Raw genomic sequence first — 23086 nt, 5'->3', positions numbered from 1 at the left:
TCTCTCTCTCTCCCTCTCTCTCTCTCTCCCTCTCTCTCTCTCTCTCTCTCTCTCCCTCTCTTAATTGTGTTCACAGAGGTGCAGGCAGGGAATTAGGCTCAGAGCAACCTCAGTACCTCTGCCAGGAAGGCGCTCCTCTCGGTACACGCTGGCAAGCAGTGCGCCACTCAGACGCTGGTCCCAAGAGCAGGCCAGATGGAGAGGATGCCCTTGCACTTACTCCGTCCGTACTGAGCCCCTACCGGCAGCTTTAATGCCATCACGGCCATTCAAAGTGTTGGCCGGCCACCAGATCCCTGGGTGTCAGGGCACTCACGATACCCCTTCACTTCCTGAGGGCCCCCGGGCAGCACTGGAACATTTCAGAGGGACTGGCTATGCCCAGCACCTGCCATTCACTGTCCCTTTCCACTGGACAGAAAAGGTGTCCCTGCGCCTCGGGCCACCACCCAGCTAAGGGCGACCATGTGACTCTTCATTATCTGCTTATACAGAGCAGGAGGGGACTCTGAGCAGGAGGGGGACTCTGAGCAGGAGGGGACTCTGAGCAGGAGGGGGACTCTGAGCAGGAGGGGGACTCTGAGCAGGAGGGGGACTCTGAGCACCGTCCTCACCTTCATCAGGCTTACCCTGACTCTGGCAGACGGTGGGTTGGCACCATCCCATGGGACAAGTGAATGTGCAACAACCAGGCACAATAACGAAAGACAAGCAGCCCGTCTGGCCTTGCGCGTGCTTCTGCACAAACAGGAGAGCTACAGTGGAAAGTAGCAGACCGAGCCAGGATCCACGGCAAAGAGAAATCAAGCTCAAGCAGGCCGCAAGGAAGACAGGATGGGGACAGAGGAGGAGAGGGTCACAGCGGAGGCCACACTCCAGGGTCCAGAAGCATAGGAGGCAGAGGGCAGGCAGGGGACAGGCCAGCTGCAGGAAACAGAGGCCCAGCTGCCAGAGCTTTATAGCACAGAGCCTGGTGAGGGGCTGAACAGAGACGCTGCAGCTGCTGAAGGAGCCTCTCACATCGCTGGCCCAGACCACCCAAAGGCCGGTCACCAGAGCAAGCCAGCCCAGAGGAGACAGGCGGGGTCTGGCCGAAGCCTCCACCTGAGGAACAACTCCTTAGCAGGGTCACTGAAACAAGTGAGAGAGGCTCAGGAGCCGAGCGTGGAATGGACCCTCCGTGTGACCCTGGGCCAGCTCCTCCTGCTCTCGGGAGTTCCGCCTCTCTAGCTGTGCAAGACACAAGCAGCATCCCTTGCACATACGCACAGCAGTGTGGGGCCCAGTTCCCACAAAAGGTCCTCCTGTGCTAACCTCTCCAGGGGACCACTGTGGATGGTCAGCACACGCCTGCTCCTGGGAAGGACACATGCATGCACACACATGACAAAGATGACAGTCCATTCCAGAGGACTACTGTCATTCGGCAGAGGAGATTACAGGGATCATATGTTTCTGGTGGCTCGCCAGAGACCACTCTACCAACAGGTGCCATCAGGTGCCAACAGCTGGCGGTCTTGACCAGGTCCTGAGGTAAGAAGCCTGGTGTCTCCTGCTCCCTGTTACCAGGGATCTTTCACTGTGCAGCGCACACCAGGAATGCTGGGGAAAGTACCATGAGCCATGGGAAGAGGGCTGGAAGCTCATTTTACTGAAGCAGCGACTGATATAGAAGAGAGCCTGAAAGCAGGCAGCGCACTGAACGCACACAGCCCCAGAGGGGTGAGATGCTGCGATGGTGGCTTTCCTGGCACAGCCTTGGAGACAGGAAGTGTGGGTTTTATAGCACTGCTCCAGGAAAGGCCTTGAGCAGGCTGGAGGCTCTGACACTCTTCAGAATGGGGCTGAGTGACAGATGTCACTAACATCTGCCCTCCCAGCAAATCAGGCCACACGACTAAGGGACTTGTAGGAAGCCCAGCCAATTTCACCCATCAGGATGAGCCCAGGTCCTCTGAAGTCTGAGCTAACCTAAATCCACAGTGGTAAGATCTACAGGCAGCTTACCCGTGTCCCCGTGAGGCGGGAGGAGGCCGGGGATCTGCTGGAAACCGGACACCAGGAGGTTCTCAGGGAGCAGGTGGAAGGCAGGCTCCAGGGGTGGGTGTGGCTTCAGGGTGTACTGCAGGCTACAGTTCTCCATCAGTGTCATGAATTTGTTCTCTGGAGGAGGAGCACCAGACATGGACTGAAACCAACAGTATTTCCAGTCAAAGAGCCAAAACCGGGGAATTTAAGAGAAAATGTCATGAGTACACGGCTTGTTTCCCTAAGGAGTGGAGAGTACATATGACATCCGGCTTGTGGCACACACCTGTATTCTCAGCACTGGGGATCCACATGCAAGAGGAATGTAAGTTCCAGACTAGACCCAGCCACATACAACAAGCCTTGTCTCAAAAGAACAAGAATAAACAGAGGCAAAAATGACTGAGCCACACGCCACTCTCTCTGTTGAAATTGAAACAACAGAATCTTGTTTCTTGGCTTTTGGCTTTGTTGGTATTGTGTGCACACATATGTGTGTGCACATGCATGTACGTACAGATGCATGTGGGTGGGAGGGTTTGTGCGTGTACCTGCGTGCATGAGAGTGTACATGTGTGTGAATAGGTGAGAGGATATGTGTGTATGCATGTGTGCATCCGAGTGCATACATGGATGTGCAGATACATGTCAGAGGCAGAGGCAGGTTCCTCCTCCGTCCACTACAGAATCAAAGCCAAACCTGTCCCGCAGGTCGCCAGAATACTGCAGAACCTGCTGGGCCAGAAGGGTTCAGACTGAAGGAAACAACCAGACGCCGCCGCATGGGAACACGCCCAGGCTAGGCCAGTCTCTTACGTTCTATGGGATCCTGGAGCAGTGGGTGCAGGAGGGCTCTCGGGGTACCGTGATACAGCCTCAACCTAAAAAACAGAACCCAGGAACCAAGTCAACTGCCCACATTTCATGAATACCTCACTCACCAGGACCCCGCCCACCTCCCAGGACAGCTCCTGGGACCCCGCCTCCCAGAGCCTTCTAAACTTGGCCAGTCACATCTGCTGCAGGGACAGAGGTGGCTGAGGGCAGTGCCAGCTCTCCACATCTGACAAGCATGCCCCAAAGGCCTGCAGCCCAAGGAGCAAGAAACTCGAAAATGTGCTCGGAGTTGACAACACCACTGCTCTTCCAAAGAAGCCAGGTCCCAGCACCATGGCGGGAGGCTCACAACCACCTCTAACCCCAGCTCCAAGGGATCTGACACCCTCTCCTGGCCTCTAAGGGCACTTAAACACATGTGGCAGGTACACGTGCGCACACAGAGAGAGAGAGAGAGAGAGAGAGAGAGAGAGAGAGAGAGAGAGGAGACTGAGAAGTGTCAGGACGACATATCCAGATGCATCGCTGGAGCAGGGTTCTCACCAAACGGCATGTCCATGCACATGTCTGCAATGTCTGGGGGAGATATCTAGTTTAGACACTGGGCAGGGTCCTGCTGGCATGTGCTGGTGGAGGCCAGGGAGCTGCCAAGAATCCTACAGTGCACAGGATGGCCCCACAGCGAAGAATGAGCTGAACATGAGTGGTTCCAACTCTGAGAAACGGGGATCTAGAGATGCAGTGTGAACTAGAACCCTAGCTGGTGACTTCCAAAGTGGATCCATCTCTGTGCAGCCAGCACCTAAACAGCCTGGAGTGGAGCGGGCACTCAGCTGTCACCTGCTAAAGGATGAGTAACACAGTCAACACCACACAGCTGCCCCAGTGTCACACAGCTGTGTAACACCTGCACTAATGGCGGCACCTGCACAGATCATGTGACACTGAGATGTCATGCACAAATGGTGTCACACTGTGTGGCACTGCACGGATGATGCCACCTGCACAGATGGTGCCACTGCACAGATGAACAGGTAGCCTGCCTAAAGCCCCACACGAAAGAGCCGACAGATCAGGGCTTTGGCCTGTGTGCACAGCACATCAAACCTGACACTCAGACCCAAAGCCAGTTCTCATTCTACAGAAAAGAGCAATTTTTCGGCTAAGTAGAATTAGCATCAGGCATATTTACACACAAAAGACCCATATACATAAAATAAAAATAACTAAATCTTTGAAAAGAGAGAGAAGGAGGAGGAAAAGAAAAAGAGGAAGAAGAGGAAGAAGAGAAGGAGGAGGAAGAAGAGGAGGAAGAAGAGAAGGAGGAGGAGGAGGAAGAAACACAGAGAGTACTGTTTACCGTTTGTCCTGGGCTGCAGAGGTGGGAGATTCTGGCTTATTGCCAAAGATTCGAAGAATTCCAAACCCACAGGACAGCAGCTGCAGGGTGCCGTCCCTCTTCCTGCCTTCAGCGACCACTTCTACCACAGCCACGATGCTAGGGTGGCTCAAAGTCGTGTGGAAGTACAAGGGCTGTGAGAGAGAGCAGAGGCCACTGAAGTAGTGAGAGTGAGGGGCGCAGAGGGGCCCTCCTCCCCAGAACCTGTCATGGGCACACCTCAAGCGTCAGGCCCCACCCAGTGCCCTTGTGAGGGATGAGAGCACGCCCCCGTGACAAACCCTTCACAGGCTGGGGTACAAGCTTAGGAACTGCAGTTCATGCCCCAGAAACCCATGCAAATGCCAGGGGGGCATGGCAGCCCTGGAAAACAGAGATACACAGGATCCCTGGAGCAAACTGGCCGTATCAGTGAGCTCTGGGTTTGATTGAGGAGGTCTGCCTCAGTGAGGAAGATGAAAGGGCCATCATCCTTGCCTAGTTCAGTTCAACACTCTTGTTAGAGTTCAAATCGACCAAGCCAACACTCCCAGTATCAACTTTAAGCTGTCAAATGCACTCATGTTCATGTGTGTACACCCACACAGATACGTGCACACACATACAAACATGCCTAAGCATATGCACGCCACACACACGCACACACACAAGGGCGCACACGCGTGCACGTGCATGCTTCCTCCCCTAATTCAGTTGGACCTAGGGTTGGACTTGCCAACCTCGGGGCCTCATGCCCACGTCCTGAGGAGTAGTGTTGGGCTGACTTCCATCCGCCGCCAACACACCTTTTGGTGTCTGGTGTCTGGCCCCCAGCAGAGCACAAAGATGCCCCCTGCAGACAGTGCCAGGCAGGGCAGAGGCTGGCCAGTGGGTTGTGATTGAAATTCCAGCTAACACTCCTATTAAGGAGTCATTACCACGGTGTCACCCAGAAAGTGGTTACTGTAATCACAGACTGTCAGCGAGGATAACAGAGGGATGCATTAACACATCAGCCACGAACTATAAATCGTTATTCTATTATCTTTTATTGCAAAATGATGAAATAATGACCACTTGGAGCTGACAGGTGGCTGGGCCGAGGCAGAGTTATGCTTGGGTTCCAGACACACGCTGTTGGCAGAGCCCTGCTGGGCCGTTAGCCTGTCAGAGCCTCACCTGTATATTTACACCTGCGCATACTGATGCTATGAACACTGCCCTCCTCTTCTCTCAGCAGTAAAACATTTAAATTCTCAGAAGAAGCAGCTGGAATTGCCGAGCTTAGAGGTCACCTTGAAACTACTCCACCTGAGCAATGGAGCCAGTGGGGACGCGCAAACACCCAGGACGCGCGAACACCCAGGATATGCATACCACAAACACCAAGGACACAGGTGTCACACTGCTCGGGCCCTCCTGTCATTGCCACCAAGACAACTGCCTTGAAAAGAAGAACAAAACGGGGCTTCCCACCCCGACGGTCCCAAGAGAGCCAGTCTCCACCGAGAACGCACTGAAGGACACATCAGAGTGATAAGAACCTATGTGTGTTCTTCTCCAAACATCACTTATCTTCCTTCCAGTGTGGAAACCATGCTAAAGAAACCATAAGGAAGCTGGGAAACGTATCAGCCTTCCACAAGTTCAAGGCTCACGGGCTTTATAAAGGTTGGATCAGGCGGCCATGTAAGACGCGTGCACTGCTCAAAAAAATGGAGCAGCGAGGAACAGAGGCAGTGAAGGAAGCGATGGCCTCCCGGGGATGGACACACAAACGCAGGCTCAGCTCTGCTCTGGATCACCTGAGCCCTGCCCGCCCCAGCTTCCTAGACTGCAAAAGGCTCCGGCAAAGTCCCAGGCAGCACTCGGCCGAGCGGCACCCAGGAACAAGCCTCCAAACCGGGGGCAATTCAATTAACACGACGCCGCCATACATTCCGAGAAGAAAACTCTGTGTGTCAACTAAGAAGGCATGATTAAAGTCTCAGTCAAACGCATCCGTTCCCCTGTGAAGAAAGCCACGGGCGACAGAAGAGCCGGGCTCTCACCCCCACTGGGCTACAGCTCCCTCTCACAGGCGCTGGCCAAGGCTCCTCTCTGACGGGGTAAACAAATTAATAAATCATCTGTGTTCCTGCCCTGATGCCTTCATCTTCAAAAGCAGACACTGCTTGCCTAGGGGCCAGGTTTCCGTTTCTTGCCGGCAGTGACAGAATTGAACACAGCCCTGACAATGTGTCTCTCAGAAGTTGTACGCGGCAGCTCCTACTGACAGCCAAGCCGACCTGTTACCTACGCTCGCCAGAGGAGCAGAGAGCTGAGAAAAATTAAACCAGAATTGTGCACACAAGTAGTTCAAAATCAGCCACTAGCAGCTGGGGTGGTGGCTGGTGCTTACTGTGCACATGAAGTTCTGGGTTCCAATCCCCCAGCACCTAGGTAGGAAGCGACGGAACACACCTGTACCAAAGGCTGGGCCTGACACAGGGGATGGTGGAGGCAGGGGAGCTTGCTGACTGGCAGGGGATGGTGGAGGCAGGGGAGCTTGCTGACTGNGCTTGCTGACTGGCAGGGGATGGTGGAGGCAGGGGAGCTTGCTGACTGGCAGGGGATGGTGGAGGCAGGGGAGCTTGCTGACTGACTGGGGATGGATGGTGGAGGCAGGGGAGCTTGCTGACTGACTGGGGATGGTGGAGGCAGGGGAGCTTGCTGACTGGCCAGCCTGGTCAAGAATGCTGCAAGCACCAGAGAATCATGGGGATAGAGATGGAGCAGGAAATCCCCCACCTCACCCCCACTTACACCTGCCTGGACACACACACACACACATACACACATGTACACACACACACACTTCTGTCAGGCCCCGCTTGGGGGGACAGCACCCCTCCCGCAGGTACACATCAGAAGCTGAGCAGGGGTCACCCTCTGTAGAAACAGTTCTCTCAGAACTGTACACGCGTCCCTCACTAGCTGCCCGGGGCTCTCGGGGCAGTACCCTTTCATGCATGGTGGCTCTCGTTACTCTGAGCAGGGATCACCAGGGAAGATCTCGGAGAGCAGATTGGAGGGGACCAGGACCAGAGGCCTGCAAAGTCACTGTTTACCAAGGCACATCTCTGCTGCCTTTTCTGAAGGTAAAGCTGACCGAGGTTCTCAGTTCAAGTTCAGCCCACCACCTCACCACACGCCAGTCACACACAGAGCCTGTCTGATACATCAAAACATGCCTTCTACCCACACAGAGACCACACGGTCACATCACCCCGAGTACAGGCCCTGCTACTGGGAACCCCCAACCTCACAGCAGATCTGCCCAGGCCACTGCTGAGGGGGATCCCAGGAAAGTACCTCACACCTCTGAGTCACCTCTGAAAGGTGAACTTACATCTTAGTGGGGTGTGTGTGTCCGTGTGTGTGCGTGGTGTGTGTATGTCCAGAGCTACTAGACAGCCAGCGATCACAACCGTGGCACGCGCACAACCCAGAGCATTTCAACCTCGTACAACACATGGAGACACACACACACCACGCAGAGCAAAGGGAACTTCCCTTCACTTGACTCAACCACAATCTCTGTGTCAGGAGACGGCAGGAAGCTGGCTGGCATGGAGAGACGCTGACGGCTGCCACACCAGCTTCAAGGATGGGCCACCACTGGCCTCTGCTGCTTGCAGTGAGCATAGCAGCGAGCTGAGAGAGCAAGCCGGGGCTTCAGGAGCCCAGAGCTCTGGCCACATGCTGAGGCAGCACAGGCTCCATTTCAGAACCACTCTCTCATCCTTCCCGCCCAACACACAGCTGAAACCGAGGACAAGTCAGGCTGCTGCTGCCTGGCTGAGCTGGCTGACCTGGTGTGGCTCCTGCCAGCATGGCTAACCTGAGCCCAGGAACAAGCCTGAACCTGTTTTCCTAGGCAAAGGTGTGTCCGGGCTCAGGATGGCGCCTGGCCACCAGGGGGCAGTGAAGTCTAAGTGTCTCTGAGTTTCTGGGACAACTGAAGCCCAGGGTGACACAATGTCACACAGAATCAAGGACAGAAGCAGTATCAGTCCTGATAACTGTCTCTCTCACAACTACTGGGTATTCTACAGGGGTCACCCCGTCACCCCCGGGATTGTCAATGGAAGCCCCCCCGCACCCCCCTTTGGAACAGACCCTGCTGGTCTGAGTCAGGATAGCAAGAGGGCACACACGCAGTAGGGAACACACGCGCAGTAGGGCTCATCCAACCCATCTTTAGATACAGAGCTAAGCAAGGGGACTGGAGGGAGGGGGAGGGGGTGTCAGGCACTCCAGAAACCAAGTGTCTCTGTCTGGCTCCAGAGAAGGTTGCTGGCCTAGAGCACAGGTATGCACAGGTGCACCTCGAACACCTCACGGCCAAGGGCTGCGCATCCTGGTGGCCGGGGGAGGCTCCTTTCTCCCTGCATCCGCTTCCTCCCCTTTAAAAAGAGGACTCAGGGTTGCTGTCATCCACAGAGGAGAAGGATGAGATGAACGTGTGCTCCGCCAGAGCCACGCCTAGACCTCTTCCACCCTGCCCACGGAAGGCGTGTCGTCACGGCCACCAGCACCATTGATCACCGACACATGTCACAACACAAGGTTTCCCCGAGCCCCTGCACATGGGAGAAAGAAAATCAAAACAGCCTACCCGTGCCTCCAGGGCTGCTGCCAAGGGCGGCAGGGGGTCGCACCATCCCCCACCCGCTGTAACACCGCCAAGAGACAGAGCGCAAACCTCCTTCACCCGCCCTACCCAAGGCGCCAGGCCACACACTGCCCAGGCTGAGATGGCCCTCGTGGGGGTCATGCCTCGTGGGGTCACACAGAGCCATGACAAGATTTACATCATGGACTCCACCATCGACACGCTGGCCTGGCAGACCTTTCAAGCACCAGATAACATCATGTCAGACAGATCAGCACTGCAGTTCCCACAACACAGGTTTTGCCAAGACTTTAATCTTCCAACCCCTGAGGCCATCGCTACCCGCGTTATTCTGGACAGCCTCAGGATGAGCCATGCCAAGGCGCACAAAACCATACGGCTGGGTGACAGCCAAGGTCAGAGAACGCCACGTTCCCAGCCGGACTGAGGCTCACCCTGGTGACGACGACAGAAGCAGCCGTGGCCGAAAGGGAGCCCTGGGGCGTAAGGGACCAGAACAGCAACTCAAAAGCACCACGGTCACCTCCATTGACCACAGTACCAACTGTCACAAAACCAGGGTTCCTTGTCCTCAGTCACTTCACCTGCTAGAGAGGAAACAGCTCAGAGTCATCAGTGACTGTCACCTGCAGAGTCAAACCTGGGCAGAGTCCTCCTCGCTCTCCCCTGAAGGTCACATCAAACAGCAGGCAGCATGGGGAAGGCCTCTGTGACCTCTACAACTCTTAAAGAGCCCAGCGTCACCGAGAAGGCCTACAGGACACAGCTGCCACCCAGCTCGCCACCACCACAGCAGCCCCCAGCCCCTCACACTCACGCACTAGCTGTTCATCCTACTACTGCCCGGTTCCTTCTCATCCCATCAGCCCTGGCCTCTGTGGGCCGAGCTCCACAGCCCTGCCTGAAGCAGGCTCCCAATCCTTCTGCCTCTTCTAAGGACGTTCACAGCTCACAGCCTGTGTCCTGCTCCTGCTGTCAGTGGGATGGAGGCGTTCTCTCCCCGGCACCAGGCACCTACCTGGAAGCTAGCCTGAGCTAAAGGCAGCCAAGAGGCTCCCTGGGGAACATGGACCCAATCAGTGCCATGCTACTGCCAAGCCTGGGGACAGAGGCATCAGTCGGATGGAGTCCATGCTCTGCTGCCTTCCATGTGGGCAGCCATTTTCCTGAGTCTTAGTTTCACCTCCTGTGACAGTCGCTCTTGACTGTCATCCTCATAGTGTGAGAGACATGTGGACCGTTGAGGCACAGCCCTGGGTGAGTCGGAATGGCACTCGCTACAGTGAGATGTCCCACTTGGGATGCTGTCCCACAGACTAAAAAGTCCGGATGGAAAAAGGACAGGGAGGGTCAGCCCACAAGGATAGGAGTTCTCTCTCTCCACCTCCTTTTTGCAGTAAGAGGAGAGGTGTCGCCAACATGCCCCTGCCACCGCTGAACCAGTCAGCAGAGCCATGGTCTGGGAACCTTTCTGCTGTTATTCCCTGGGTATTTTTGTTATGGAGATGAAGGCTGACACAACATCAGATGACTTCACTACTCCAAGACCCCAGAGACTCCCTGAAGGCAGGAGACCGAAGTCCCACATCCCTGCAAATCACATTAAGCATGTTCACCTGGCTGGATATCTGGTTTCCACGTAAGCGACTGTTTGGAAACGGAGTGCCCCATTACTAAGACAAGCTTGGCGACAGCAGACCTGCTGGCCCAGGCCGTGCCTGAGATGTGTGTGCCGAGGCCCCACGGCCTGGGCTGGGCTGACAGAACCCACCTACCTCATTGAAGGTGATCCTGGGTGACTGCTTAGAGGGTTGATCGGTGGGCTTCACTGTGGTTTTCCACGTCCTCCCAAAGAAATGTTTGTAGGTGATATCGAAGAGGGTCACTCGTAGATGGCATTCAAGCTCCAACAGCATGTCTAGGATTCCCTAGGGGACACCAGAGAAGGAGCCCTGAAGAGCCACCCCAGAGCCACTACAAGGACCCTCTGGAGGACACTGGGCCCTCAGAATCTACCCCACATTCAGCTACTGGCGACTCAACTGCCTTGTGACAATAACCTCTCTCCACAGCAACTGGTCTGGGAGGAGATATAAATCATGATGCTCACCTGCCCTGGCCAATCAGAACACTGAAATGCCCTTGGATGACATAAACTTAACACACAGCCAAAGGCCACCAGAGGCCAGGTTGTATCTGCCAGACACGGGCCTAGGGCTGACTGGCAGCCATCCCGTTAGCAGATGAAACCAAGAGATGGAGGGTCTGAGCCGAGGCTATCTCACAGGAGACCCTGGACCCAACCACGCATGAAGCTGCTGTTGCTGCTGCTGCTCATCTGTGGTTGCTTAATGAACCTGCTCTGGCTCAAGCCTTTTGGGATGGATTTCTTCATCTCATGCAGCCAGCTTAAGTCTGTCCCACGCAGGAAGTAAGTCAGCCAATCAGAATTATTCTGGGGTATTAGTACATGAAAAACAGTTCTCTCACGTGGGAGGGACCATGTCTACCAGCCTGGAAGCAAAGCCTCCCCCACAGTCCGTGTTCTAACGTCCAGTTCTTAGGTGAGGGTCCTGTGCCTTCTCTCCTTCATTCATTCAACAAACCTTCCCTTGCTGTTCCTCTGTTTCTAGTCTGTGCCAGGTGCAATTCTAGGCCCAGTGACACAAGAACAAAGAAAGGAAGCACCTAAGGGTTTCCAGGAAGGAAACAGACAATGAGGACATGGGGACCTGGGGACCGGGAGCCAGGGAGAGGGTGCAGCACGACATCAGGCCCTGGGGCAAGAGAGCCAAGCTTCCCAGGACTACAGAGGAGTGTTCTATTGTTCCCTAAATTACTGTTTTCTCATTTTGTGTGTCACTGACCTCTGGCATCTGGAGACTCCCTGACAAGAGATGTGCCACGTCTTCACACACAGGCAGATTCTCAGGGCTGGCCACTGTCTCATCTATGAGATCGTCTCTGACGGACAAACCCAACAGAATGGGACTCCAACCTCACCTGTATGTTCTACTCTGATCTCACATAGAACCTTACTATCCCAGGACCAAGACCCAGAAAACCAGACAATCTCTCTACCACTGGGATCGCTTCAGTTACACAAGCCGGCTAGTCCTCAGCCACTCAGCCTGCCCGGCCCATCGCTGCCTACAAAAAAAAATGGGACGGTCCACTCAACCCTTCCCTGGGACGCTGTGCCAAGGCAACTGCTGAGAAGTCTTTTCAATGGACATCATCTCCCATCTGCAGCCAAATCCTAGGAGCGGTCTACACCACGGAGCCTACGGCAGCAGGCTGAGCAGGGAGGGGCAGGAGCTGAGGTGCACATAGGAGCAGAGCTGGCAGGCCTTGTGGAGCCCCCGAACAGACTGTGCTTGTGACCCACCAGAGTGAGCAGCCAGGGGAAGAAAGGCAAGCACCCACTCACTCACTCGCTCCAGCTGAAATGGCGATCTGGCTTGGGATCTGAAGAACTGTCATGGTAAGGGGACAAGAGCTGGAAATGGGTAGACAAAGAGCAGTGTTTCCATCCAGGCAGGAAAAGCCACAGGGCAAGGCACTAGCTGTTGGGAAGGAGACAACTCAGGATCGGTTCCGGTGGCCTGGACTACATGACAGTGTCTTGTCTCAGGGGTGGCTGGAACGCTGACACAGCTGCACTCAGCCACGGGAACAGCAGTGTCCCTTGTAATCATGTGTGTGACCTGCCCCTCATCTTCCCTGACCCCCGAGACACTAACCTGCATGGGCACACTCTTCCCTATGCAGACATAGTTTACCTTCTCCCGTCGGCCTCCAACTTCCCCATGTCCTTACGTCTAAACCCACTGCTATAAACAACGCATGGTGTTGCCTTAAATGCTAACTTTTGACATGACTTTGAATCAGGAATTCCATCCACGGGAATTGTTCTATACATATATGCATATATTAAAAACAATGTAAGAACAGTCAGGCATGATGGATTAAATCTGTAATCCCTCAAACTAACTACTCAAGGGCTTGAGGCAGGAGGATCTTAAGTCTTAGGCTAGCCTGGGCTACAAAGTAATGCCTTGTCTCAAAAAAGAATGGGAACCTGGCACAGTGGCACACACCTTAAATCCCAACATTGGCAGGCAGACTCATGTGTTCATGGCCAGCCTGGTCTACAGAGTAACAGGACAGCTGAGGCTACATGGTGATGCTCTGTTTCAAAATAAAAAAGTAAAAAGTTCCTCATGTAATATGAACAATCTTTACGACATGTTCCTAAAATCTTTTTTAAGCAAGGTACAGAACAAATGTGTGTGTGTGTGTGTGTGTGTGTGTGTGTGTGTATGAGAGTATATGTGTATGTGTGTGTATGTAGTGTGTTTGGTTACATGTATGTTTGTGCACATGAGTGTGCATGTGTATGTGTGTGTAATCATTTACATTTAGAGGAATAAAATGAGCCAGGTGTGTGTGTGTGTGTGTGTGTGTATGTGTGTGTGTGTGTGTGTGTGTGAGAGAGAGAGAGAGAGAGAGAGAGAGAGAGAGAGATGCACTTGTGTCTCAACATTCACAAACCTGAAGCAAGAGATCAGGTTCACTAAGAGGCCACTCTGGCCCACACAGAGATCCTGTGAGATCCTGTCTCAATAACAACAACAACAACAACAGAAGCCAGCGAGACGGCTCAGTGGTTAAGTGCACTTGCTGCTCTCAGAGGCCCAGCACCCACAGCACGTGCCTCCCAACTGCCTGTGACTCCACTTCCAGGAGATCTGACCCCTCTGCTTGCCTCCAAGCACTGCACACAAATAATGCACATAACCTCATACAGACACTCATACAGAAATAGTAAGCCTCAGGAATAATATCTAAATAATAAAATACACGTAGGTATATTTATCGTATTGTTTAGAATTTGTGCAGGGTTGTACAAGAGGCAGACAATCCTGGTGGCATCTGAGACAGGATATTTTGTGTTCCCTGCAAATTTCAAACTCAGTAAATTACTTTTCTCAAACCAAAAAAAATGTTTAAAAAGGTGGGGAGGGGACCTGTCCTCATATAGTCTCTAGGAGAAAGAAGGTTGCCAGTGGCCTTGTGATCTCCCAGATAGGGCAGCCAGAGCCAGCCGTGGGCAGCAGTCCAGGGAAACAAGTGGCCCCCGCAGCTGGCTTGCCTCTTGCAGGTTCTGTCAGCTTCTGTGAAATGGGGGGTGACCCTGCAGCCCCCTCACAGGACTGATGGTGAGCCCTCCACATGAACAGCTAAGAGGTGCAGCTAAGGCACAGCAAACACCTTGGTACCGAAGCCTCCAACAAACCCCAGGGGACATCCATCCGAGGGCTTGTCACTGCACACTGTTGACAGCTAGTAACTGGATGTGCATGAATCCTACAACATCGGTGGCAGACAGCGGGCCTGCCAACCAACGTCTGTAAGAAACACTGCACGCCCACTTGGCAGGGCTGGCTCCTTTTGGGCATCCCTGCAGGCCAGTGGGCTTCAGAAGGACACAGTCCACATGAATGCCCTTTGAGTGGCTGCACCGTCTCACAGGCTTCCTGGGTGCAGAGATGTAGGCGGAGGTCTTGGGATTCAAACGTCTGGGGACGTCCAAGCACAAGGGCTTCCCACAGTCCATGGACAAAGCTGCTGAGATACCCAGAGAACAGTAAAGGAGGGCCACACGGGGCATCCTCCTACGCATCGGCTCAGAACAACCCGGAATCACCACCTGTGATTCTGCATTGTAGTACTGTGGTAGAGATGCTGACGCAAGGCCCAGTGCTGACCAAGTGGCCGAGCCCCAGGTTCTCTGTCACGAGAGTACCGCCAAGTCTCAGGTAACTAACAGGTACAGCAGTGAGACTTAAGGAGATGAGTGGAAATCAATGTGAGAAATCTCTCCTCCAAGACAGCGTCTGACAGTCAACGGAAATCCCATTACCTGCTTAATGAGTGGCCCGTCAAGCCACTTCAGGATGCACTGGAATGCGGTGGACTCCTTCCCAAGCTGCCGCGCTCTCTGTGGGTGGGGAGGGACCAGTGTGTTCTGGGTGAAGGCTCTGTGCCAGCCAGCCATGCTGCCCGTCCAACCTCACGTGGGCCTCCACAACTCTCAGCACCATCTGTGGTGAAATGAAGGCAGGAGTTGTCAGCCCAGTGCTCACCTGACTGAAAGTTTCCCCGGGGGGGGGGGAGCCCCCAACCCCAGAAACCCACCCTTGGCAACCCAGTCCTGCGAGTCCTTGCTGCGGCATTGCTGACCTGGAGGGATGCTGCCAAGGAAAAAGGCCAGTCAGGCACAATCACCCTGGGTCAGAGGCTGGATTAAGAATGGAGACAGGCGGGGCTCCCTCAAACGGCTGTGCAAAGCCAGGGGTGGGTGGCAGGTGAAACCCAATCCCCAAACCTTTAGTGGGTTTGAGCTCATGGGTCTGATGAGAGGTCAACCTCAACCTCTGATGCTCTACACCGAGGGAAGTGTGAGACTGGGAGCAGGCACTGCCCAAGGCAACCTGGGAGCAGGCACCTTAGGACACACACTGAAACATAACAATGAAGCAGCCACAGGATGACTGATTCCGGATGTTACTGCTGGAGCCCTGTGGCCAGTCGCCCAGGAGGGCTGGGCTATGTGGCAAGGTCTCTTGTTGCCAAGAGCCAGCATTACCAGCTTCCTATGACTTTACCCATCAGATGTCATTCAACCCTACCCAGCCAGACAGGGTCACCGCCATCCTGAGCTGCTTCAGCTGACAGATGGTGATAAGGGGCCAATTCTAGGAGCCAGGATGCCAAGTGGGAAGAGAGCTATGGGTGCAGCCTCTTAAGAGCGGCCGTTCCGTAACACAGTGGTCGATCCCTAACACGGTGGTCGATCCCTAACACGGTTGCTGTTCCCTAACAGTGGCCATTCCCTAACATGGTGGCTGTTCCCTAACACCTCCTCTGCTCTTAGCATTTCCTCCCTGGTGACATCTGTGCTGGTGGGACACAGTCCACAGTGAGCAGCCTTGAAAGCTCTGTGGGTCCCTGTCAAGTCTGTCACTACACGGTGGAAATAGCAGGGAAGGTCCTTGGCAGAGGCAGACACTATTCATCTGGACTGCTGGGTATACGAGATGAGACCCTGATGAGAAACTTGGGGTAAAGCACTTCCACGGCCACTGCAAGCCGCAGGCCTCTGGGCATCCCAGGGGAAAGCCTGCTGCAGTCGCTGCCCACCCTGACCAGCTTGCTTTTCCATTCGGTGAAGGAATGTCTGAGGCAGCCGGGCTTCAGCTGACACCTTCTCAAACACAACAAAGTGACCCAGTCACTTTGAGGAAAAAGTTAAACTAAAAGAGTTTTCTTTCTTTTCTTTCTTTCTTTTTTGTTTTTGTTGTTTTACTTTTTTATTGCTTCTTTGTGAATTTCATATCATGTACCCCAATCCCACTTAATCTCTCCATATCTGTCCACCCTTGCAGGCTCCTCATAGAAGCTGCGTGCACTGTGCCCCACGACATATCCTTATGTCCAAACAGCTTCACTTGCACTTTGCAGTGAGTCACTGGTCCAGTTTGAGACCGCTGGCGTCTGCCACACCATCGATACTGGATCCCCACTGGGGTTCCTCTCAGATGTCCTGTTGTCACCCCAGTCATTGAGATCCTGCAGCTTTGGTTCTGCAGGACCTGGCCCTTCACGTGTGCCAGCTCGCCTGCACTTTGACGGTGAGGGGTGGGGCCAACTCGCCCACACTCTGGGTGGCTCAGTGGAGTCCACTGCATCCAGCTCTACTGTGCTGCCCGGGTGAGGTGCAGGCGGCTCTCCCAAGTGCTGCAGCTAGCGAGGGGTAGGGCCAGCTCTGCTCTATTCTGGGGCATCTACGCGGCCCCAGGCGACAGCCCAAGCTGTTGTTCCTCATCGCCCTCGAGCCTCCAATTCTGTCTCTCCTCATAACGCACAAGCCGGTCTGCTTCTCTCTCTCTCCCGTCTCTCCGTCACATACTTGCTTACTGCTGTGGCCCCAGCATGTCCCGCATTAGCAGTGACATCTTCTCTTGGAAGGTAGATTCCAACAGAAATAAACCTCTGGCCAAAGTCAAGCACAGCACAGGAAGACTGTAATTCAACACAGTGCCATCCAGTGTCTTGGTTGAACATCCACCACAAATGACAAGAGACATGAGCAGACAGGCCAGTGATGGGAAGTAAGCACGGTGGGACACGCCAGTTGGCTGTGGCCTCTGCTCTGCAGGTCCTGCTCCCTCCTGGGCTGGGATGCAGCTGTGGGGGTCGCAGTGACTCCACACTGGTTGGGTTTTCTCAAGAACGCACCGGCGCGCTGGCACTTGCATTTGTTACTGGCTCTAATGATGGACAGTGTAATTCACCATTTCCTGCCTTTGTATCTCCAGGCCCTCCACTCTCTATAGCACACAAATCGTTTGGCTTCTCTGCCTCTCTACACCACCTATTCACCTCTCTCCCATAGTGCTATCTTGGCGCTCGCCGACACATCCCAAACTAAGGCGTTTCCACAGATTTGAGTTGGAGACATCTGTGTCCGCCACCTCCAACCTGACTGGGTCCTACTTCGGGACCTTCCCTGTGAGCAGGACAGGATGGACAGGAGTGTACGCTTATATCCATAAATTCACGGACAGCCTGTGAAACTCATGCACCAGAACATTCCAAGTGGCCAATACCCAGTGACTGCAACAGTTCAAAACCCCGAGGCGAGAGCTGGCGCATAATCAGCCTGTCAGTGGACAGGCTCCACTGTAAAAACGAACGGCGAGAAAACGCCCATACAGCGCTTGCCTAGTGTGCACACACCCTGCACCCTGTGAGCTATGCAGAACTACACACACACACCTGTAATACCAGCAGCGGAGAGACAGGAGGATTAGGGCAAGTTCAAGGCCAGTCCAGGCTAGCCAGAGCTATATAAAGAGACCCTGTCTCAAAACAAAAACAAATTCTACTAGCGATGAGAGGGTACCATCCGAGAACACCCACCATTGGGCCCTCCTCTTACCCAGTCTTACCCAGTGGGGCTGGATCTCCCACAAAGGCTTCTACCAAGCAAGACAGCAGATGAAGGAGGCACAGAAGCACGCAGAACCAACTGTCTTTTGCTAAGCCCGTGAAAACATTGCCACAAGCACAAAGTGATTTCAAAGGGTTTTTTGTTTTTTGGTTTGTTTGTTTGTTTGTTTTGTTTTCTTGTTATTATCACGTAATCAGGTTTACTGGAGCCACTTTAAAATTAACTAGTGTTTCAATGCTTCTGGGTTCTTACTTCTCGTACAGTGAACACGGACAGACAGGAATCACATACACTAAAGTCTGTCAGATCCTCATGAAAATCTAAAGGCAATGTGAAGGGCCATTCTCGGGGTCATCTCTCCATGCTCACAAAGGGCGTGAGGAAGGAAAAGGACAAGACTGTCAGCTTCCCCCCACCCAGCCCCACCTCAGGTTCCCTGGCTAAGTCCCACTCTCTCCTGGAACACGCCCACAAACCAGGTAACCCCTCAGTGGTCCCAAGCCACCCGTCTCCATGTGGGTGTGACAGGCTACCGGGATGCCCTGCTTTCCCTGTTCGTTGTGAAAGGACCCAATTCCGTGCATGAGGAGGGCCACCCCCAATCCAATTCAAAGGGAAACGAGTGATTCCCCACATTGCACTACAGGCAAACTTCCCCCTGGGAGACTCGGCATGGACTGGCACTCCTGCCCAAGACCAGCCCAGAATCCCAGGAGACATTCAGCTACCACGGGGGAACCCTGGTGCAGAAGCAGTCCCAGGGAGACTGTCCTGCCCCTTGCTCAGTCAGATTTCCTGGCAAGTTGAGTGACAGTCTCTAACATTCCCATTCCAACGCTGGGAGTCTGGGAACATGTGACTTTTCATGTCAAACAGGATTTTGCACAGGATTGAGGCGGCTATGCAGGACCATCCAGAGAGCCTGGTGCATGTGCACATCCCTGTGAGAGATAGGTGAGAAGGCTTGGAAAGAACCGAGGACCACAGTCTCTAGAGGGAAGAAAAGCCGGTTACCAAGGGATACAGGAGCCTCCACCAGCTAGAAATGACACCCTCGCCTGGGGCCCCCGAGAGCCCACCCTGCCCACCTTGATGTCGACAGTGAGATGCACTTTGGATGCCTGCCTGGTGGTCAGAACTGGAAAAGAACCACTGATGGCATCTGGTGACAGCAGTCATGGGAAGTTCGCAGAGTAGCTCACTAGTGAAAGAGGCGTGGCCAATCCTCCCTCCGCGACAGCCTCCTACTGGAGGTAAGAGGCTCCTGGAGGGCCCTGGGTCCAACCCAGCAGGTTCACAGCCCCTGTGTTTCTGCTGGTCACGGTGCTTGAGGCCTATCTTGTGGTGACTGCTCCCTGGCCAGCACCTGGGGGAAGCAGACTGTCTCTCCTACGGCCTTGGCAGCCATTCCACAGGGAAACTTAAGGAAAATCACATAACTAAATGGTGCTGCAGTGGAGGGCGCCTGCTGCTTTTTTCCTGGAGAGATGCTTGCTATTCACTGCTCTCCGGATGAAATGGACACAGACTCCCCTAGAACTGGTACCTGAGACCATGGTAAGCGTTACTGGAGAGGAGGGCCCTCCTGACACAAGCCCTCACACAGCCCCTGGCCCTCCTCAGATCAACTTCCTCACCCCACAAGCCTTGAAAAGCACTCATGCACCAACATGCCCTCCAGGGTCTGCCTGACCCTCGCTGACTCTACTGCCTGTCAGGTTCATACAGGAGACCTGAGAGGGCCCCCTCTCCCCCGGCTCCTCCCCCACCCTCCAACCCTCTATAGAAACAGTCAATGCACCCCTGGGAGACTCTAAACTCCCTGAGTCAGCATTAGTCCTTGGAAAGAATCAGTCCCTAAGGGAAAGAAATAAGACCACTCTGGCAGAAAGGATAGTTTAAAGAGATACTTTGTAACCCTACAGAAGTAAAATTTCCCCAGGAATCCCAGGCTGCGGGGAGGGCGAGTCAAGCCCTGGTGACAGACAGAGGAGGAACTTGCCTCTGGAAAGAGACTAGACACGGTGTCTTTTCAGGCCATCTTGCCGGAGAGAGGAGAGCAGAGACAAGGATGGGTCAGGGACACACTGGACCATGCCCTGACCAGGCTGGTTAGTGTACATCCCTTCTGACCTGTTTATGCCTAAACGTCAGTTAGTATGCTTAAGAGGGACCCGTTTATGTGTTCCTCCTCCCAATATGGCCACACTGAATAACTTTCTCCACTTTTCACAACTATCTGTCTCTTTAGCCAGTTTACTGAGGACAGGTGGTGTAAGAGATCAGTATGGGCTCGGGACCCCAGGACCACATCCTCAGCACAAAGGAGATGTGGTTTGCCTCAGTGGAACAGGAGATGGAGGATGAGGGAGAAGGAGAAGGGAACAAGAGAGAGGGAGGAGGGGTGTTTATCCCCAGGGACAAAGGACTGCCCCTGGACAGGGAGAAGACAGACATGGCCCAGAGGAAAATGGCAGTTTATAAAGGAAAAATGGGAAGCTCTGTTTTAAGGTGTTTCTTAATTTTAATTTTAATTGGGTGTATTCATCAGGTGAGCCAAAGGGAGCTTTCAATTGCTGAAGTTCAAATACTTTGAAAGCTGGACCTTGGTGGTTAGCCTCAGGAAGAAGTGGACAAGGAAGGGAATAGACCTTGGGGGCTGGCTTTAGGAAGGTAACCTAACGGGTTTTTAGCAAGGCAGGGGAATGGGGAGAAGGCCAGGGCCCGCAGAGCACTTGGGCCCAGTGAGAGTCCCTTCAGGTGGCAATAACTACACGTTGGGGTTTCTAGAGCCCCAGACATACTCCCTGAAGAGAACCACGGGGCCACTGGGAAGAATTAACATTAGAAAGAAAATTGGGCAAATTTCACGCTCTGAATCCGGGAAAGGGGTACCACAGTCCCCCTACAATAGATGGAAAGAAAATGAGCCAGCATCTACTGAAGCCTGAGCAGAGTTGGGTACAATGTTTGAGATGTTCTGTCCCAACAACTGGAAGGCAGCGTCAGCACCACCCACCTTACATACGTGGAGACTGGCTGGGATGGGGGAGTTCACAGTTAATACTGACTAGCCCACATCCATGCCTCAGTCCTCCCCACACTCAGGAAGCCAGGGGATGTCCAGAAGAGGGCAGCAAGAGAGCCCTGCTGGAGACGCCCAAGGATGAGGCCAGTTCTGTCTCAACTTCTATGCAGATCCTCACCTCCCCTGCCTGCTTCCAATCGACCAGACTAGAGCCTTGATGGAGTCTTAGACTCTTCATTTCTACAGGTCTACTCAGTAAAGGTTTGTCAACACCTTCCAGAGGCAAAATGTCATCTCCAACCACAACATTAAATTGGTGTGAGGGGGAAGGGGTGCATCACATAGTATGGATCTATAACCAAGACACATTTGGTGGTGGGGAGGGGGAGCGATGGGTCAGACCCACACGGAAGGACTGTCAGATGACCCAGAGAGGCTGAAATTCCAAAAATTGTGGTGCCGGGCTCTGGGAAGCCTCGTCCCCAGAAATGAAGACCTGAGATTTACCCCATCTAGGGGTGGGGGTAGTGATGGAGAGCTGACCTGGAAGTCTTATTAAGGGATGCCCTCATTCACTGTCTGCTATGGAACTAAAGACACGGTCTTTACCAAAGTGGACAGTCTCGAAGATCCTTGGATGCAAACACTAGAGCCAGATAGAGCTAGGGCAATTTGGGACACAAGGCAGAATTACGGCCCGTGGGAACTGTATGGCTGAGCTGCAATGAGACCAGGGCTGGGACAGAGAAAACTTGCCCATTCCCTAACCCCACAAAGCCAGCTTCAGTGCAAACTTCCACGTGAGCCGCGAGAGCATCTCCCACTACCAAGGCAGGACTAGACATACTGGGAATCTGGACAGAAGTGTGGGTTGGAATTCCGAGCAGTGGAGGAGGTCAATCCTGCGCCCCAGTGTCTGGACATGGACTGGGCCAGGGGCCTCACAATGCATCGAGGGTCGCAGGAACCTGAGCGAGCTGCACGGCCTAGGGCTGGGATAGAGGCGCGCACACCAGACGGTGGGCATCTTCAAGACTCTGGCGAGCGTAAAGCATCCGTTTCGACCCCGGACAGCAGCAGCGCGTACCGGGTCAGAAAGCAGAGGACTAACTGAAGGAGACCCAGCAGCTCAACTTCAGTTGGCAACCGGGATGCACCAATGGCGATGCGAGGGGGAGAAGATGCAACCCACGCAAGCCAGGCCCGGTCCTGTGCCCCGTTCGGTGCCTTGCAAACCCCAGGTTGTCCGTGAGAAGACATATATTCAGTCCCACCCTGGACCCTGAGGCCTCTTAGAGGCTCTGCTGCCACCCGCGTCTCCAACACACACTGACTTTCCCCGCACTTGGTTCAGTCCAATGCTGGCGCGTTACCTAGGAGACGGGCACCAGATCCACGCTACCGAACACGTCCCGCACCGTGGATCCAGCGATCGGGCTGCCGGTGCCCAGCGGAACCCGAGGACTCCTGGGTCCAGTGCTGACCGAAGGAGTCGCCCAATCCGCCGCCACCCACGCGTGGAGCCCGGGCCTGAGGGATACCGCTCACTCAGCACAGAACCCGCCCCGCGTCACTTTTGCGTCAAAGCCGCACGGCCAATGGGAACCCGAGTCCAAAGATTCTGACTCTGCGCGCGCCGGCCAATCCACGCATCGGCGGGAGCTGCATGATTTGCATGGACTGCCTTGGCCATTGCCAATGAGACTGTGACTGGCGTGAAGCATAGCCAATAATAGGCTGCTAGGGGCGTGGCCGAGGGAGTCCCACGAGGTAAAGATGCTGCGGGCGGAACCTGCCGGAGCGAGCGGGATTCGGGGGTGCTAAAGTCGCAAGGGCAGGGCAGGAAGGAAGATCCGGAACGGGGCGAGGGATCCGGAGCTGGAGGCCCCCAGGTGAGTGCAGCCGGGAGACCCCGGCGGGCACCTGCGAGGCTACGCTGTCGCGGCCACCGCGGTCCCCTTCCATCTCCTCTTCTCTGGCCCTTCATCCCTGCCCCCGCCGTCGTTCTCACCTCCTCTCCAGCCTCCTCATCTCCATCTCCACAGTCTCCCTGCCCCCACCCCACCCTCTCTACTTCCCTGTCATCCTAACCCCACCTTTCGGTCGACATCCCGGACC

At 54.3% G+C, this 23086-nt stretch overlaps 1 protein-coding gene across 1 annotated transcript in view; it reads right to left on the bottom strand.

Moving 5' to 3' along the window:
• The window catches only part of Nphp4 (nephrocystin 4), an 81841-nt gene extending 59206 nt beyond the window's left edge, over window positions 1-22635 (bottom strand). The window contains exons 1-6 of the mRNA XM_021201228.2: window positions 22342-22635; window positions 14848-15028; window positions 10697-10849; window positions 4226-4398; window positions 2845-2909; window positions 2008-2163 (exon numbers count right to left, since the gene is read on the bottom strand). Coding sequence (XP_021056887.1) covers window positions 2008-2163; window positions 2845-2909; window positions 4226-4398; window positions 10697-10849; window positions 14848-14982 — 682 coding nt within the window. The 5' untranslated portion in view covers window positions 14983-15028; window positions 22342-22635. The remainder of the gene's footprint in view (window positions 1-2007; window positions 2164-2844; window positions 2910-4225; window positions 4399-10696; window positions 10850-14847; window positions 15029-22341) is intronic.
• Between the last annotated feature and the right edge of the window lie 451 nt (window positions 22636-23086).

This window comes from Mus pahari, chromosome 6 (genome assembly GCF_900095145.1).
Source record: "Mus pahari chromosome 6, PAHARI_EIJ_v1.1, whole genome shotgun sequence".
Classification (NCBI taxonomy): domain Eukaryota; kingdom Metazoa; phylum Chordata; class Mammalia; order Rodentia; family Muridae; genus Mus; species Mus pahari.
Note: the sequence above shows the minus strand (reverse complement) of the source record. Positions and strands in the feature narration are given on the sequence as shown.